Below are 15,269 nucleotides of genomic sequence, written 5' to 3'. Positions count from 1 at the left end.
CTTGTGGGACTGTTCGGAGCAGATTCCTTGGTAGTATTGTCAATGGGAATGTTGATAGCTACCGTCAACCTCTTGGGCAGTGACGGTGAGGTCTTGGGGGAGATGTGGGCGTGAGAGGGACCCCCACCCGCCGCCTGACCACCTGCCGGCACACCGCTGCGAAGCTGTTTGATGTCGGAGCAGCTCCGAGAGCGGACGAACGTTTTCCGTAGCGACGCTGCTGATGGCTTAGGACTTGAAGGACTTTCAGATAAGGGAGATTTTCTCTCCTCTCGCCTCACCTGCTGTTGCAGTGACTGTTGCTGCTGCTGAGGCGATTTTGTCGGTTGACATGCCCTGCTCCCGCCGTCAACCTGGTCGTGGGACTTGGTCAGTGGAGACGGTGTCTTCACCGCGTTCGCTCTGGCGGCGAAACGCCTGTGTGCGATTCTTGGCGACAGACAAAGATTGTCACAAGTTTTCTGAATTAGATATTGCGCCATGCCGGGGAAGTCTGAGTCAGATAGGCTACGAACGGGGCGCTTGGTTTTGGCATTATTTGAGGCAGAATTAAAACCGTTTGTTTTCGTTTCAAATACGTTTTCTCGTGAGGACTTTTGTGAGGAGAATTGTCCCCTAGAAAATGATTGCGTCCCTGTGGAAATAGCGTCTGATCGTAACCCTTCTGTACCCTCGTGTTCTGCCCAGGCTGTGTTTGGGGCCTGCGGTGGCGCAGAAGGCGGTAAAAACTGCTCGCTGTTCCTCATCGACGCCGCGGCGACCATCGCTATTTGAAGTCTAGCAAACGACGGCGTCGGTGAGAGCGTTGGTTGTTGCTCCGGCTGCGGCTTGCGGTGGCGCTCGACTCCCGCAGCAGGCAAGGCGTTTGCGTCCGAGCTGGAAGCGCTGCGCGTTCTCCTGCGCGGCAATATCGGCTTGTGTTCCGTCAGTTTTTCCAAAGTTGTGTGCAGTTTTTGCTTTTCCTTCTCAAGGTCATTCACCGTGTTTTTCTCGATCAAGGACAACTTTTGTTCGTAAGCCAGAAAGTTTCTCTCCTCTGCTAGCACGCGCTTGACCAAAAGTTTGCGTTTCTGCTTCGTTATCGGCGATCGTCCCATAGATCCTGGGTACGTGAAGTCTACCGTGAGCAGATCGTGGTTTTCTTCTGTTTTAATAGACATCGTAGCCTGATGAGCATAAAAAGGCCTACTTGTAAAAAGTAAAATAAAAAATCTTTACCATCTAAAACTCAAGACTGTAAAATGTAGATGACTCGCTGAATTTCGAAGTTCTTTTACATATTGCCTCGGTTGCGCTGGTTTGTTGCTGCTTTTCGTTCATCTTGATATACCTACTAGTATCACAAAATCAGTAAAACCGCGTTTAGACAGCATTTTGATCTATAATAATCCCAAGATTAACATAGGTTACTCTGCCCCAAGATTGTAAATACGAGGGTTTATATAGTTTTCAATCAACACTGCATCTGTTTTTCTATCAAGGACAATACCAGCTTTTGTCTGCGTCACGTCGTATTCTCAGCGCGTGTTTTATGTCATCAAAACGGCGTTCGTAACGAGCATTGAGAGTTAACTCAGCGTAAGATTAGCGCTGCCCCTTGGCCCTTTATGTGGAGAAAATGTTTATCTTTCGAAAAGGAGAAGTGAGGGGACAATTGCGCAGTTGTGTAAAGAAAGAAATAAACGACTAACATGCACAATTCAGAGATTCCCCTATGTGACTTTTGGGTCAACGTTCGGTCCTTCATACTGGCAGCCACCCGGGCCCTAACAGCGTGTTTACCCGCACAGACAATCCACGTTGAACTGATAAACAAAAATTGAAAAAACATTTTTATTTGATGGGCGAATGCACGGGAATAATATTGGTCCAGCACCGAGATTTTGTAGTAAATACTGAAGAATGTAATAACGATACAATAACAGTGCTATTGTAGGTGTTGTGTCAAGAAGAAGCGGGTGTGTGATCAGCTGGTGGTTCATTTAAGGACCCTGGCTTCATTTGGAAATGTACTAACAATTAACTATACAAAATGTACCTTCAGATGCACTGATCAGTATTTGAACGCCAAGCAATAGGCCTACGACCATCGCCCTACGTTATTCCACAACGCAGGCCCGTAGCCAGCAATTTCAAAAGAGGGATTCTTTTTCCGAAAAAACCTTTGTGTACCTAGCTCAAATTTTACCCAGAAAGGACCTTTTCCTGACAAAAAGGGCGAACCCCCGATTTTAACACGAATGGCTCATGGACCAAACAAATGTTGATAAAGAAATTCTCATTGCAAATTGATGTTGTTATTCGTGACAAAATAGAAAACAGTTTTAAATGCGTTTGAAAATACCTTGAAGAGCGTGTCTGTTTATGTATATTCCATGGTCTTAGCCCAACCGATCTTTTAAAAAAATATTTTTCAAACCAATAACAGGTCGAAAGAAATTGAGAATAATGGACACACAGTCTTGGTCACCTAGTTGTATAAGGTTATACCTGAAAAATAAACCTGTAGCAAAATGTTGAACAGTGATACTGGTACACCTCTCTCCTCACCGTTTAGTAAGATTTAAACCATTTCCTTTGGAATAGCATTATCAGCAAAAGTATTAGGGGAAATGCCTGACGGGTTTTGTCTCAATATTCAGCCACAGTCGTGACAAAAGTTCGTAAACAGGTGGAATATATGATTGGTAAAACTACCAATTAAATAGGTTATAGCTGTATCCGGTTGTTAATTTGTCACAGGAGAGCTTTGGATAGTAGGTATTCAAAAATTCAGCATTTCGATTGTGCTAGAGAAGTAGCACATTTTGTTTCGCCTTATACGCGATGCTGAAGGAATCACATTTGGCGCAGTTCATCTTAAACGCCTGAATGCGTTTGGTGTGATGAGTACAGTGGTACCCCCAGCTACCACATTATTCGGGGTTATATGTTTATTTTTATTGAGAGCCGTCTATATAGGTCAGCGTACTTAGCATTCCTCGGTGCATCATTTCTACAAACATATTATACGAACAGCTTCGGGTAAGACACAAGACATCTTCCAAAGCTTCAAACTCGAAACTGAAGTCAATTTGATAGGGATTTCATAGCTTGTGGTTGGACACCTAGAGGCTAGAATGATAGCTTAGCAGCCTTATAGTGCAGTACGGGTTGGGGTGACGTTGTTAACGAAGAGGCCCACGCCGTTGGCAGACATGGGTGGCCGTTCGTCTGTACCTGCAGATGTCCTAGAACTTTCGGACCAAGATGAAGCCACCGTTGTCGGTTAGTACAGTATACTGAAAACAACTGTAGACCGATTTTCTGACGCTAGAAAGACCAAAAGCTATTATGGACGCTTTAAGTCTACCACCGGTAGTTTGTGCCAACCGTGTAAGAGGCCTTAGGTCTAGTGCATATATGCTGTAGTGAATGTCTCACTTTGTTTTCATACATGTGGTTTGCACATGCATTATTTTGCTAGCACGTGTATTGCAGTGTGGTAGCCTTAGTTCTTGTTATTCAATACTAGTACATTATCAAACCGTCAACCAAATCAAACCACATCACAAAGCACAGCAAACACAATCATGAGAGAAATTGCATGTACCTCTATTTCACCATGATCCGACTGCAGTGTTATAATGGCTACAAGTAGGTATCCACATTATCAGCACATTTCCTATGTAATCAAGGGCCGAAAAGTTGGTAAAAATATTACTACCATTATGGCACAGGTGCTACTTTAAAAGATTGGTTGAACTTTAAAGAAAATATAAAACTAATGTTCATCAAGAAATGAAAAGAACACACGCGTCACAACTAACACACTGTAGACTTAACGATACGGATGCCACTCAATTTTGAATGAGGATTATCTTTATAACACAATCATCTGACTTATTAACAATAAATGATTGATATTACTTAATTAATTAACATTAATTAACATTATTAATCATTTGATGCGTTCAAATATGGACATATATATTTCAGATGCCGATGTTACCTTTGTTACTGGATTTTTTGACATTGGGCGGGGCTCTTGGACAAGATATAAAAGAGATAATGACAAATATTTCACTTACGCCGAAAGCATATTGTCGCTGCAGTCGAACTTTATCGTGTTTGTTCCTGAGGCAATCAGATCACGAGTGGAAGTCATGAGAGCGAACATGATGGACAAAACGGAAATTATTTCGCTCTCCAAAGAGGAATTACACTGCGCCCAATATTTGGACCAAATCAGCACTATCATGGCCTCAGACGAATTTAAAAAGGGTCACAAACTTCTGAAACACCCCGAAGGATTTTGCCCGTGGTACAACATCGTAACCAATTCCAAGGCACCGTTACTTTTAAAAGCCAGTCAATTCGGTCGCTTTAATACTAAGTTCTTTTACTGGATCGATTTTGGATACGGTGCAGGTAAACCTGGGCGCCTGCCTCCGTCACCTCTTTGGTTCCCCCAAAAAATCATGGATTCAGACGATCATCGGGTAGTCTTTATTTTACGACGACGAAGTCAGCTACAAAGACTGAAATGCATTCAAAAAGAATATAAAGTGAATAAAGACCCAATCTTTGCTGGTGGCTTCTTTGGAGGGACTCGGAGGGCGGTGGAGACGTATGTTGATCTTCATAAGAATATATTTGAGGAGTTGCTAAACCAAAATATTGTTGATGACGATCAAACAACCATAACTGCCTGTTACTTAAAAGAGCCGGACTTATTTAGATTGATTGATGGTAAATTTTGTGATGCATTTAAGTTATTCAAATGAGTCCAAGTGAGATTAGATTTTTGTTCTTTCGTTCTTATCTTGTCATTTTGGTTGAATTCATGGAAAACATGTATATGAACAAATTAAAAGTAAACAATGTGTTTCAAATCGATCGTTAATTACCTTTAATATAACGACCTAAAGAATAAACATTTTATCACGTGACTTAGTACTTCCCACTGAGACATTTTAATTGTTTCTTGTCTAGAATAATTTAGTTACTACCTTATTCAGTTTATCAACGAATAAGTATTCAGTATTTCTAAAGAAACGGGGACGTGAGTCTCCGCTGCATAATCCGAACTCAGTCAGTATTCTTTAAGCGTTAACATCGTGAAAACCACTTGAAGACATTGGGGGTGATTTTTTGTACTTGGAAAGAGTTAGTTTTGTAAAAGATTGCCATTATATAATTTGATCAAATGAGTGAATTAATGAATAAAACTATGAAATAAATTGCCACGCCCGGAGGCTTAGTAATAAGTTAGGGAACATAAGGGTATCTATATGGAATAAATGTGATGAGAATACCATTTTCTTCAAGGGAAGCGTACCCAAGGCTATCAAAATACCTTCCGCGTCTTTCAGAATGTGCTTTTTTATTAAGTCAATGGTTTGTAAAAGTAAAGATAATTGACTGAAAATATGCAAAGACTATGAAATGTCTCTCTTTATATTAATTCCAATCCAGGTGTCTTAACTTATAAAATAGATAAATGTACATAACCCAGTGCAGCTGTATATCTTTGTTCATGCCAGACACGTCCATCTCCCTCTTAACACCTTTGCTGGTAAGGAACAGAGTTTATTCCTGAGATACGGCGTCTGATCAAAAAGTATTACACGCTGACCTCAGGATGCGCTAGCAGTCCATTACAAAATTATGTATGGCATATACAGGCCTACCCAACTACCAGACTCGGCACCGAATGATCCTGAATTCACCGTTAGATCGGACCACACTACCCGTTTTCAAGGTGTGTGTCAGATCGCATTACACAGTATCAGACGCGACACCTCTCTTGCCTAGTACGCGATGTGATAGTGACGATTCTCAGCGGGGTTGAAAAGCATTGCATCACCACTCAAAATTTGTTCAGGGTATGATACTATGTAATGCGATCTGACACACACCTTGAAAACGGGTAGTGTGGTCTGATCTACCGGCGAATTCAGGATCATTCGGTGCCAAGTCTGGTAGTTGGGTAGGCCTGATATACTTTAATTTTGTAACCTACATGTAGTTTAGAAGCCCCTGATGTCGGAGGTTAAGTACAGACTGTCAGTCTCCTATTCCCGTTACGTTGTAGGCTACAGATGTACCCGGCTTTATACTCAGTATAATCTCTTTTGTTAACAAATCGTCTGCTCATACCCCTGGAGGCATAATATGTTGTAACATGACAGGGAGATTTATTAACTCTTTAAGGTCAACGACCGGTAATCTGTGACCTCGTACTGTTCTCGAATCTAACTAAAACTGGTTTTCGTTGGAACTGCAGTAATTCTGTCAGCGTGTGAATCACCCAAAAAAACTTTTCATGTTCTGTTGGTTCTACACAAATCGTACTCTGAAATTACCACGGGGTGACGCCATATGATGTGAATCAGTTACAAAATGTGATAATTTGATAAGGATTCATCTCAGCAATGGAAACAAATTCTGTAATGACAATCACAAGGCCCGCGGGGCTTCCTGACATGTAAAAATGATGATAAAACATCATGTACTGTAAGAAAACATTCATATAAAGAAGAGCCGAGGTCTAGCAAGGCCGAGACCTAAATATGGCGGACCAACATGAAAGGAATCCAGTAATGGTCTCTCAATGACATTCATGCTCTCTAGCATACGTGAAGTACTTCGTTGCTTGGCCTGAGGTGGCTTAAAACGTATGAAACGTATCTGTACCTTGTACTTGTATAATAGCCAGTATTTCTATAATCAACTCAACGCCAGGAGGAGGTGTAGTGATCTTTTAATCTGATTGTATTCAGCAAGAGTCCCGTAGATTTACTGTTGTGCGCATTAGCTACGTCGACAAAAGTCATGGTGAACGGTCCCATTGTGTCTGACTTGTCCTTTTCCACCTGCATGTCACATGCTTTACAACAAAACACAATAAAAAAAGATTCTAGTTCTGTTGCTTTCTCAATTACACAAAGCTTTATCTAAAACTAGCACAGCCTTCACGATGAATGATCATACACAAATATCAGTAAACTTGCATAATAGGCCTATAATAACAAATAACAGTCGATACGAAGAAATTCGCATCAAATAAAAAGCGCATAAGGAATGTCTTATGTGGGGCAGCTTGTGCTGGAAGGGTAAGATTGTGCATACAATTATAAAACCTCCGTCACCGACGTTAGAAGATGTCGATTGTTCATTCTACTCATATCAGTAGATGTGCATATTTCTTACATAAATCTTTTCTCCAGACTATAAAGGATAAATATATGGAATTCCCCGCAGGAATGTTGATGTTAAAGGCTATAGCAATTGTGAAAAAATGCAATATGCATAGTTTGCCTTAAAGCAACGATTAAATACATTATGTTAATAAAGAAACGTGTAAATGGATACAAAGCATTGGTAAAACTTAAGAAAGGTGAAAATCAAAGTTCAAATCTGACAGTGAAGTCGGAATTCTTCATTTTCTGCTGGTGAAAGGTGTCAAACTCCTCGTTTTGGGCAACAGTGAACCAGTTTTTCCAATCTCCAACTTCACCTAGAAAGCAATGAAATTTGATTGTAGCTAAAATTGTTTACGACAGGAAAATTCAGAATTTACAGCTTACGAAGGCTGCTTTCAAACATTACTTGACCGTGGTTCAAACCTATGAATTATCGTAATACGTTACAGAAACTGTATAGGAAAGAAATTAGATAACTAATTGGGTACAAGTTTGTCCAACCGGTAATACAAGATATCATTTTCAAGTTTTTGTCACCCTGTTCTATAACATGCATGGCTCTCATCATGTCTTTGTCAGAGACACTTTCAAAAGAAACTTTGGCCAGTTTCTGAAATGTGTCAAATACGAACCCTTTCTGAAGAAAATTTGATCAGTTACTGAAATGTGTCAAATACGAACCCTTTCTGAAGAAAATTTGATCAGTTACTGAAATGTGTCAAATACGAACCCTTTCTTTGGTCAGTTTCTGAAATATGTCAAATACGAACCCTTTCTGAAGAAAATTTGATCAGTTACTGAAATGTGTCAAATACGAACCCTTTCTGAAGAAAATTTGATCAGTTTCTGAAATGTGTCAAATACGAACCCTTTCTGAAGAAAATTTGATCAGTTTCTAAAATGTGTTAAATACGAACCCTTTCTGAAGAAACGTGTGTGTTTTGCTTGGAGAGATTTCTTCATGGACTGGAATGAACAGCGTTTGTTGACAGTTTCCATGAATTCCAAGGTTCTCCCTGTGCCCAGAAACTGGTCCACGCGTTTGATTTGCTGGAGACAATCCTGAAGTTAAAGAAACAAGTCCTTAAAATTCTATATTTTTTAAACCCTACTAGTTTGGACAATTCAAGAGCATAAAAGCAGCAACATTAAGGTTTACCTGAGGGTTCTCCAACTTAAATACCTAACCAATGCAATTTTTCCATTTGAAGAAAAATATATAGATGCCAATATATCTGATTTCTTAGGGTCGGTCGCGCTTGTTAACCAACTTATAAATATATATAAATACTTAATGAATTGTTCTCTAATGATGAGGGCATTAAAAACATACAGACATTGAGATATTGGAGAAAAACAAAAACGATTTTAGAAGTTGATGTACATAATTACTGCTTTATACTGAAAATAACACTACTGATTTTGACAAAGCGCCTGTCTCTTTAAAATGGCTGTTTCAGAAATTCAACGGCTAGGTATTGTATAAGTATACATGCAGTAGATAAATACTATAGATAATGGCATGTTTTATTACGTTGTTGTCATCGGCACCGAGATTCTTTACTTTACTAGATGTAAAAGTGGCATTGGATATGTGGATATTATTCACTCAAGTCCAGTCATAGGTAGCAAATATTTCAATTATTATCTATAATTTCTATGGTATTTTTAACTTACACTTTGGTAGTACGATGGTTTTTAATTTTAAGTGCATATACTTAAACTCGCTGAGGACAAATCTTCAGGACCATTCAGATCGAGAAGAGCCGAGTAATACAATGTAGTAAGGCCGCGAGCTAAATATGGCGGCCCTACATGAAAGGAAGACCGCTAATCCTGTAATGGTTTCTCCGCCCCTCACACGCCATCCCACGCCATCCCACGCGTTGTCCCTCAACCGGCTAAATTGAGCCGATATTTAATTACTGTGCCCGCCATATTTTGGTCGCGGCCTTACTAGCACTCAGCTCTTCTCAATCTGAATGATCCCTTTAATAGTTACCATTTAACAACAATGTCATTCAATTTTATATTTTTCATTTGTTTATTATTCCACTTATTAATTTTTTATTTCACTCGTTCAATTAGTCATGTATTCAGATATTAATTCATACGTGCATTCATTTCTTTCTCTCCACTCTTCTTTCTCTCTTCATTTATTTATTAATGGTCTGCTTTACCTCCTGCATGTCCTCATAGGTGAGCCACAAGATATTTGGATTCTTCTTCTCCGCGTTCCACCACTGCAGGGTGTACTCCCACCAGGAGTTATAGATGCCTGGACCACAACAAATATCATGCAATTATCCACTTTGGTTTAGGTGTGAAACAACATACTGGCCGAAAGAGAAAGTCAATACTTATTTTAGCTATTTTATACTTGTAATTCTAAACCTGGATGTCACTGTCCTGCAGAATAACATTAAAGTTGCAAAAATCCGCGACATTGTTAAATTAACAATAAATAATTAATAGAAAGTGGTAAAAAATGGTCAAAAAGGTTTTAAAATTTGCCGATGGAGCCAACTTTTTTTGCATCATTTGGTTCCAAATCCTTCAGAGCCCCGCAGAGATCACTCAAAAAAATTTTTTTTATCTCGAGCGCTCGACTTACTAACTTTCCCGAGTTATTAAGTCGGGCGCTCGAGATAGTAAGTCGAGCGCTCGAGATAGTAAGTCGGCCGCTCGAGATAGTAAGTCGAGCGCACGAGATAAAAAAATTTGAATGACCCCTGCGGGGCTCCGTAAAAGCCCTCATTTTTCCTCTGAACCTTTTCTTTTGTTAACTCATACCTTTTCTTCCAAGATGCTTACTGAAGTCATTTTTAAAGGGTTTGAATTTGAATGGCTAACAAAAATTAATGAGTAAAAATATTTTTTAATTTTTTAATAGTTTGAATGCTATGGTCTATAAGGTCAAAACAATGGTCATGTAAATTTTGTAAATTTGCCTAACTTTTGTCCAAATCCCGTCTTCTGTCATTTAGTAAAGATCACATACCTTTTCCCTCAAGAAAAAGCGGAAGGAAATCGCTCCATTCGCCATCGTAGCCCATTTCAGGAGATACCTTGTTGAAGTGGTACATGGATACTGCGATGTCTTTGGGGTTTCTAGAAACACAGACGACCTTCACCTTGTCTGTGGCGCCCTCTGGCATGTGTTTGGGATACAGGTGGTTGTTGAAGATTCTGGGAGAGGCTAGCTCGTGCTCTATATAGTCCATGGTCATTCCAGCCAGAGGGGCGGTGGGCAGTTGGTGCTTATCTGTTTTCCCTGTGAGAAGCATGTCTAAGATTTCATGGGCCCAGTGCGTGCCTGTAAAATATAGTACAAATCTATGATAATATGACAGTATTGCTTCTTTCGTGAAACAAAGCTAATTTCTCGCCAATCTCAACTATGATAAAATACAAAAGACGGGCTGTTCTAGAAATTATTAACAGTCAAACCAAGCATGGATCCTTTGACCGTCGCCATGAGCCAGATTTCACAAAGGAGCAAATATTAAAACTGATATTTAAAAAAATCACACTGCCATTCTGCATCTATTTCAATATTAGGCATTTTCTTGGTAGTCGACTACAACACCAACTATTGCTCTAGAATATTAGCTTCGTGTAAAGGGCCTCGAGGCTTAATAAAGCAATACGTTTGGTAAAATGGCTTCACCATTTTTCTTTTATGTTTATCTTAATATTACGCCAATAACAATAAACACTTGTAGAGCAAAAAAAAAAAAAAAAAAAAAAATGCACGGCCAATGTGTATATGTAGTTAAGCCGCCGTAGGGAATGGGATTTACGAGCAGCAGACGAGCACAGTACAGACATCGCTTGGCAAATGTTATCTAGGCTTAGGTACGACATTATCAAAAAAAAAAAAAATTAGCATGGTTCACGACTCGTGTGAATTATAATCCTGTACCAGCAGATGGGTTTGGATGATTTTGTTTAGGAGATATGAGCCCCCTATTACGATATCCCAATAAACAAAGGCCTTATTTCGCTGCTTACTTATTAAAGCAGAAATGAGCATTTAAAAAAATATCCAGGTACCAGATTGTAGTTCTTGTTGTTGTTTTGGTTGAATATGCGTTAAAACGGTGTTGATAGCTGCTCAGGTGAGGGAGATCTGTTCGAGATCGATACTACAGTTTTCACCCCCCCCCCCTAAAAAAACTCCACTATTATGTCACCAGGTCATATTAGCATATCCCCCCTCCCCCAATATATATCTGGCATTATCTCACAACATGGCATTGCATATATCCGCATTTTTTTAAACGGATAAAACGAAAGAAAAATTTCTAACATATCGAATCCCGTTTGGTGCACTATTGATTTATAGTTAAAGTCTTGTACCAAGAGTGAAACTGGGCCAGGTATATGGAGCCAGGTTTTCTTACCTGACTTGGGATAGGTACACAAGAAGACGTCGTCCTCGCGTAGCGGCATGGTGCGAAGGGCCTTCAAGTGGGCATCCTTTAACCAGGGCCAGTTGGGAAAGTAGACATTATCCCACTCGTAAACTGTTAAGCCGGCACCTTTGGCGTCAACTATTTTGACAGGCCCCATTCTGTAGTCGCTGTCTTTGCAAGTCCTCTTTGGATTACGACATGCTGCGAATATGAGGCCATGCGTGCATCGACTGTGTTATTTCCCCACAGTGAGTTGACCTGATTTACGTCACCTTAAAAAAGATATCATAAAGGCACCAACGGCACCTCGTACACATAGTGCTATCAAACATCACGCTATCGTGTTTCAAACCCTTAGGCACCAACTTTAACTTTTGAACCACAATTTAAAGGGATAATAACTCTTCGTATGAGATCTATATTTCACGATAAAAACATTGTGAATAACTCATAGAAATATAATATATTCTGTTTTACCACAAAAATGGCAGTTATAGCTATTTTTTCTGATATCTGAACTTGTCTTCAGACCACGTGACCTCCATTGATGGCTATACTCTGTTAAAATCTCTTAAGAGATTTTAACCAAAAAACAAACTTTTTAGAAAAAAACCAGGGACTAACTTTGAATGTAAAAATGGATTCATTAACCATTGGTTAGTATAGGAAAATTGTTGTTTACTCCAGAAAAATTAATTTTTTGGCCGAAATGAAGAGTTATTATCACTTTAAACCAAGTTCGCGACATGTATTCCTTGCAGGTTAAATTAACTTAAAATGCACTGGGACATACAAAAATATATGTCACGCGTTATTAAAATTGTTCTTAAGCGTGCATGTCAGCTATCTTGCAAAGGGAATAGAAACATTCCACAGGATAAGTGTCAACCCCGTAAGCTTGGTAAAACCATGTAACCCCGTGCCTTGATATCAGGTCGTGCATTCCAGATGACGGGGTTTGACGACTACGTGCCGCCAGCTATCACCATTCATGTGTGACCTCATTCAGGCAACAGTTTGCACTTCTCAGGTCATATAGCACGACTAAGACTGAGTTCCCATCCCTAGATCGATCTAACAGGATCGATCCATCTCCACGGGGTCCCTCGCTAAATTGCTTTCAGCCAAATCGGCTTAGACGTCTGGGACGCTCACTAAGTTAAAGCTGCTAAACGATAGTTAATTACCCATATCAGCCTCAGCAGGCCTGACACACATCTAACATCTAAACCGCCCAAGAATCCCCCGGAGACAGTTCGATCCAAAGTTAGTAAGATAGTCTCTGGGAATGGTCTATAAGAGTTTTTGCCCTGCACATACTTCCATGGTAAAGCTTTGTAAAGTAGCATTAAACCGAACGTAAGTCTTCTAGATCTTTACAAAGATTTAAGACCCAAATTCTTGTCTACTTTGACCGGGGATCAATTGGTAGTCTATAGTTATATGGTATACGTACGTAGCCAGCATAGCGGGCATGTGTGGTACACTGCACTGCACCTGAGCATTACCCAGATTATTAAATTGTTACAACGTTCGATAATCATTAAGGTAAAATAATGAGGAAATAAAATCTAATAATGGATCTTACTTTTCACTTGGATATTCTGAATTGTAAGCTTGGACCGGATTCAAACCCTCTCTCTCCATGGCCTGGGTGCTTCCAAACGCTGGGATTTTCAGTGAAACAAAAAGACGACTGTGCATTTCTGCTTTCACCTGTCGACTTATGTAATGAATACACTGTCTTGATTGACGGTTATGGTAGTTTTCAACGTTTCAGTTAACAGTATAAAAACTAAAAATGTGAAACTGGCGAGTTAAATTAAAATTAATTCAATTTTCGTTGAAATGCAATGCGCGTCTTTTTATGACAGACTATTTTCAAATGTCGCAAAAAGCTGGAATGTTGGATGCTTTATACATCACATTAACCTGATCCAAATCAGAACTTCATTAAGAATCTTCTTAAATGGATAATTGAGGGATAACTCTGCAAACAAAAATACCCATACTATCTTTGCACCGTATGTGAAACACCATCACTGCGCAAAGGTTACAGAACTTTTTGACTCCGCGCACAGACGCGACAGGTGCGTCCTCTAATCCAGAAGATACTGTACAAAAGACTAAATGTGGCTTTGGTTTTTTACGGTGGTTATTTATCTATTGGTAGTACAATCAGTAAACTTTTGTGAAAAAATTTCTTTTAGAGGCTGAATAAAGAACATTGGTTCATGACTTGATTTTCTGTACGCATTTCGTTGGTGTGACGACGTTGCTGACTTTGCATGTCTTATTGGTGGCGCGAGGTAATAACTAGACAATTTCCGTGTTTTCCCATATTCTTTATTATCGCTTTCTAACTACGCTATCTACAGTTTATTCCTCTACGTTCAACCTCTTACATCTTTCTCTCCGTCTACATTACATTCTTCGCTTAAGTACAATAAGGTCGTGTCAATCAACTAAAGTAACACTACAAAACACTCCCCGCTCTTATTCGCTGCATGCTGTCACTTACTAACGTTACATTGGGGCGGACACTTTTTTTGCTAGGGGTATAGTTCTATTCGAACCTTTGTAGCAGTATTGGCGGCCAATCTGTAGTCACTATGCCACTATGTCAACAAGACTACAAACTTAAGAGACACGTGTTCCTCAAAGAGACAGTACCCAGCCTTTGTCTGGGCTGATGACGCAAATACTGAACTCTATTAATGTGTAGTGGGCAGGGACTTGGAAAAATGCAGGTATAAATGCGACAGTTGAGACAGTCGGTACTTTTCTCAAATGCAGAATTAAGTTTTGGTTAGAAGAGATATTAAAAGCTTTTTGGACTTCCTGGTTTAGTCAGCTTTATCCACAAAAAAAAAAAATCCTTTTTTTAACGTTATGAAAATAAGCTTGATATTCGTTAACATTCTATCTGAGAAACACGAGAACAAGTGATAAGCAGGCTAGGCCCATGTGGTGGTAAATAAAATACCTTAACCAAACAGGAGTGGCCATAATTATCTACCTGAAATTTCAATACAAATCAAATAAACATTAACAATGAGATTTATCTGTAGAAAAGTAGAGGTGAAAGATTTCAAACGTTAATGTTAGCATGCACGCGTACAGCAGAATTTTAAGTGTATATCCAATTGTCTCGATATGCTCAAATACGCACTTAATGACACGCACCCTAATTTTCACGATCACTGATTACAAACACCCCACCTACTGCAATATTTTATATATTCACACTATATATTTATAATTGATCCAAGACCAAACGTTCAATGGGTCATTTTATCACAAGAGCATTAAACAAGCTTCAAAACTAGCTGCCACGTAAACTTTTTAAATTTTTTTAAGTCGTTCAACTTATTTGAAATTATATCTGAATTTTATCTTGGTTTCCAATATCCATCAATCTTATTCGTATCATTCAGTAATTTTTGGTGATTGTGCCATTATGACACAATATTTATCCAACCAGGTCAAAAGTATTGTACTTACTAATACACGAATGCTCCAGAGGGGGTATCAACTTTCTTGTCAAGTTGGAAAGTTGTTATGTACACCTAACAACTTTCTTGTCAAGTTGGAAAGTTGTTATGTACACCTAACATCTTTCTTGTCAAGTTTGGAAGTTGTTATGTACACCTAGCAACTTTCT

At 39.3% G+C, this 15,269-nt stretch overlaps 2 protein-coding genes across 2 annotated transcripts; one reads left to right on the top strand and one right to left on the bottom strand.

The window, feature by feature from the left end:
- The first annotated feature begins 1,514 nt into the window (after positions 1 to 1,514).
- LOC106152937 (uncharacterized) lies at positions 1,515 to 5,297 on the top strand. The gene is made up of 2 exons (XM_013526683.2): positions 1,515 to 3,267; positions 3,979 to 5,297. Exons 1-2 carry the CDS (start codon positions 3,198 to 3,200, stop codon positions 4,764 to 4,766), a joined length of 858 nt encoding a protein of 285 aa, XP_013382137.2. The 5' UTR covers positions 1,515 to 3,197; the 3' UTR covers positions 4,767 to 5,297.
- A 1,432-nt stretch (positions 5,298 to 6,729) lies between these two features.
- Positions 6,730 to 11,990, bottom strand: LOC106157971 (cytosolic sulfotransferase 3-like). The gene is made up of 5 exons (XM_087000825.1): positions 11,594 to 11,990; positions 10,189 to 10,503; positions 9,368 to 9,465; positions 8,105 to 8,249; positions 6,730 to 7,501 (listed from the first exon to the last, which is right to left on the bottom strand). Exons 1-5 carry the CDS (start codon positions 11,760 to 11,762, stop codon positions 7,389 to 7,391), a joined length of 840 nt encoding a protein of 279 aa, XP_086856951.1. The 5' UTR covers positions 11,763 to 11,990; the 3' UTR covers positions 6,730 to 7,388.
- Positions 11,991 to 15,269: the final 3,279 nt, after the last annotated feature.

Source organism: Lingula anatina, chromosome 1 (assembly GCF_051362555.1).
Source record: "Lingula anatina isolate TDL-2025a chromosome 1, LinAna3.0, whole genome shotgun sequence".
NCBI classification, from domain to species: Eukaryota; Metazoa; Brachiopoda; class Lingulata; order Lingulida; family Lingulidae; genus Lingula; species Lingula anatina.
The sequence above is the reverse complement of the archived record's forward strand: the minus strand, read 5'-3'. Positions and strand labels throughout refer to the sequence as shown.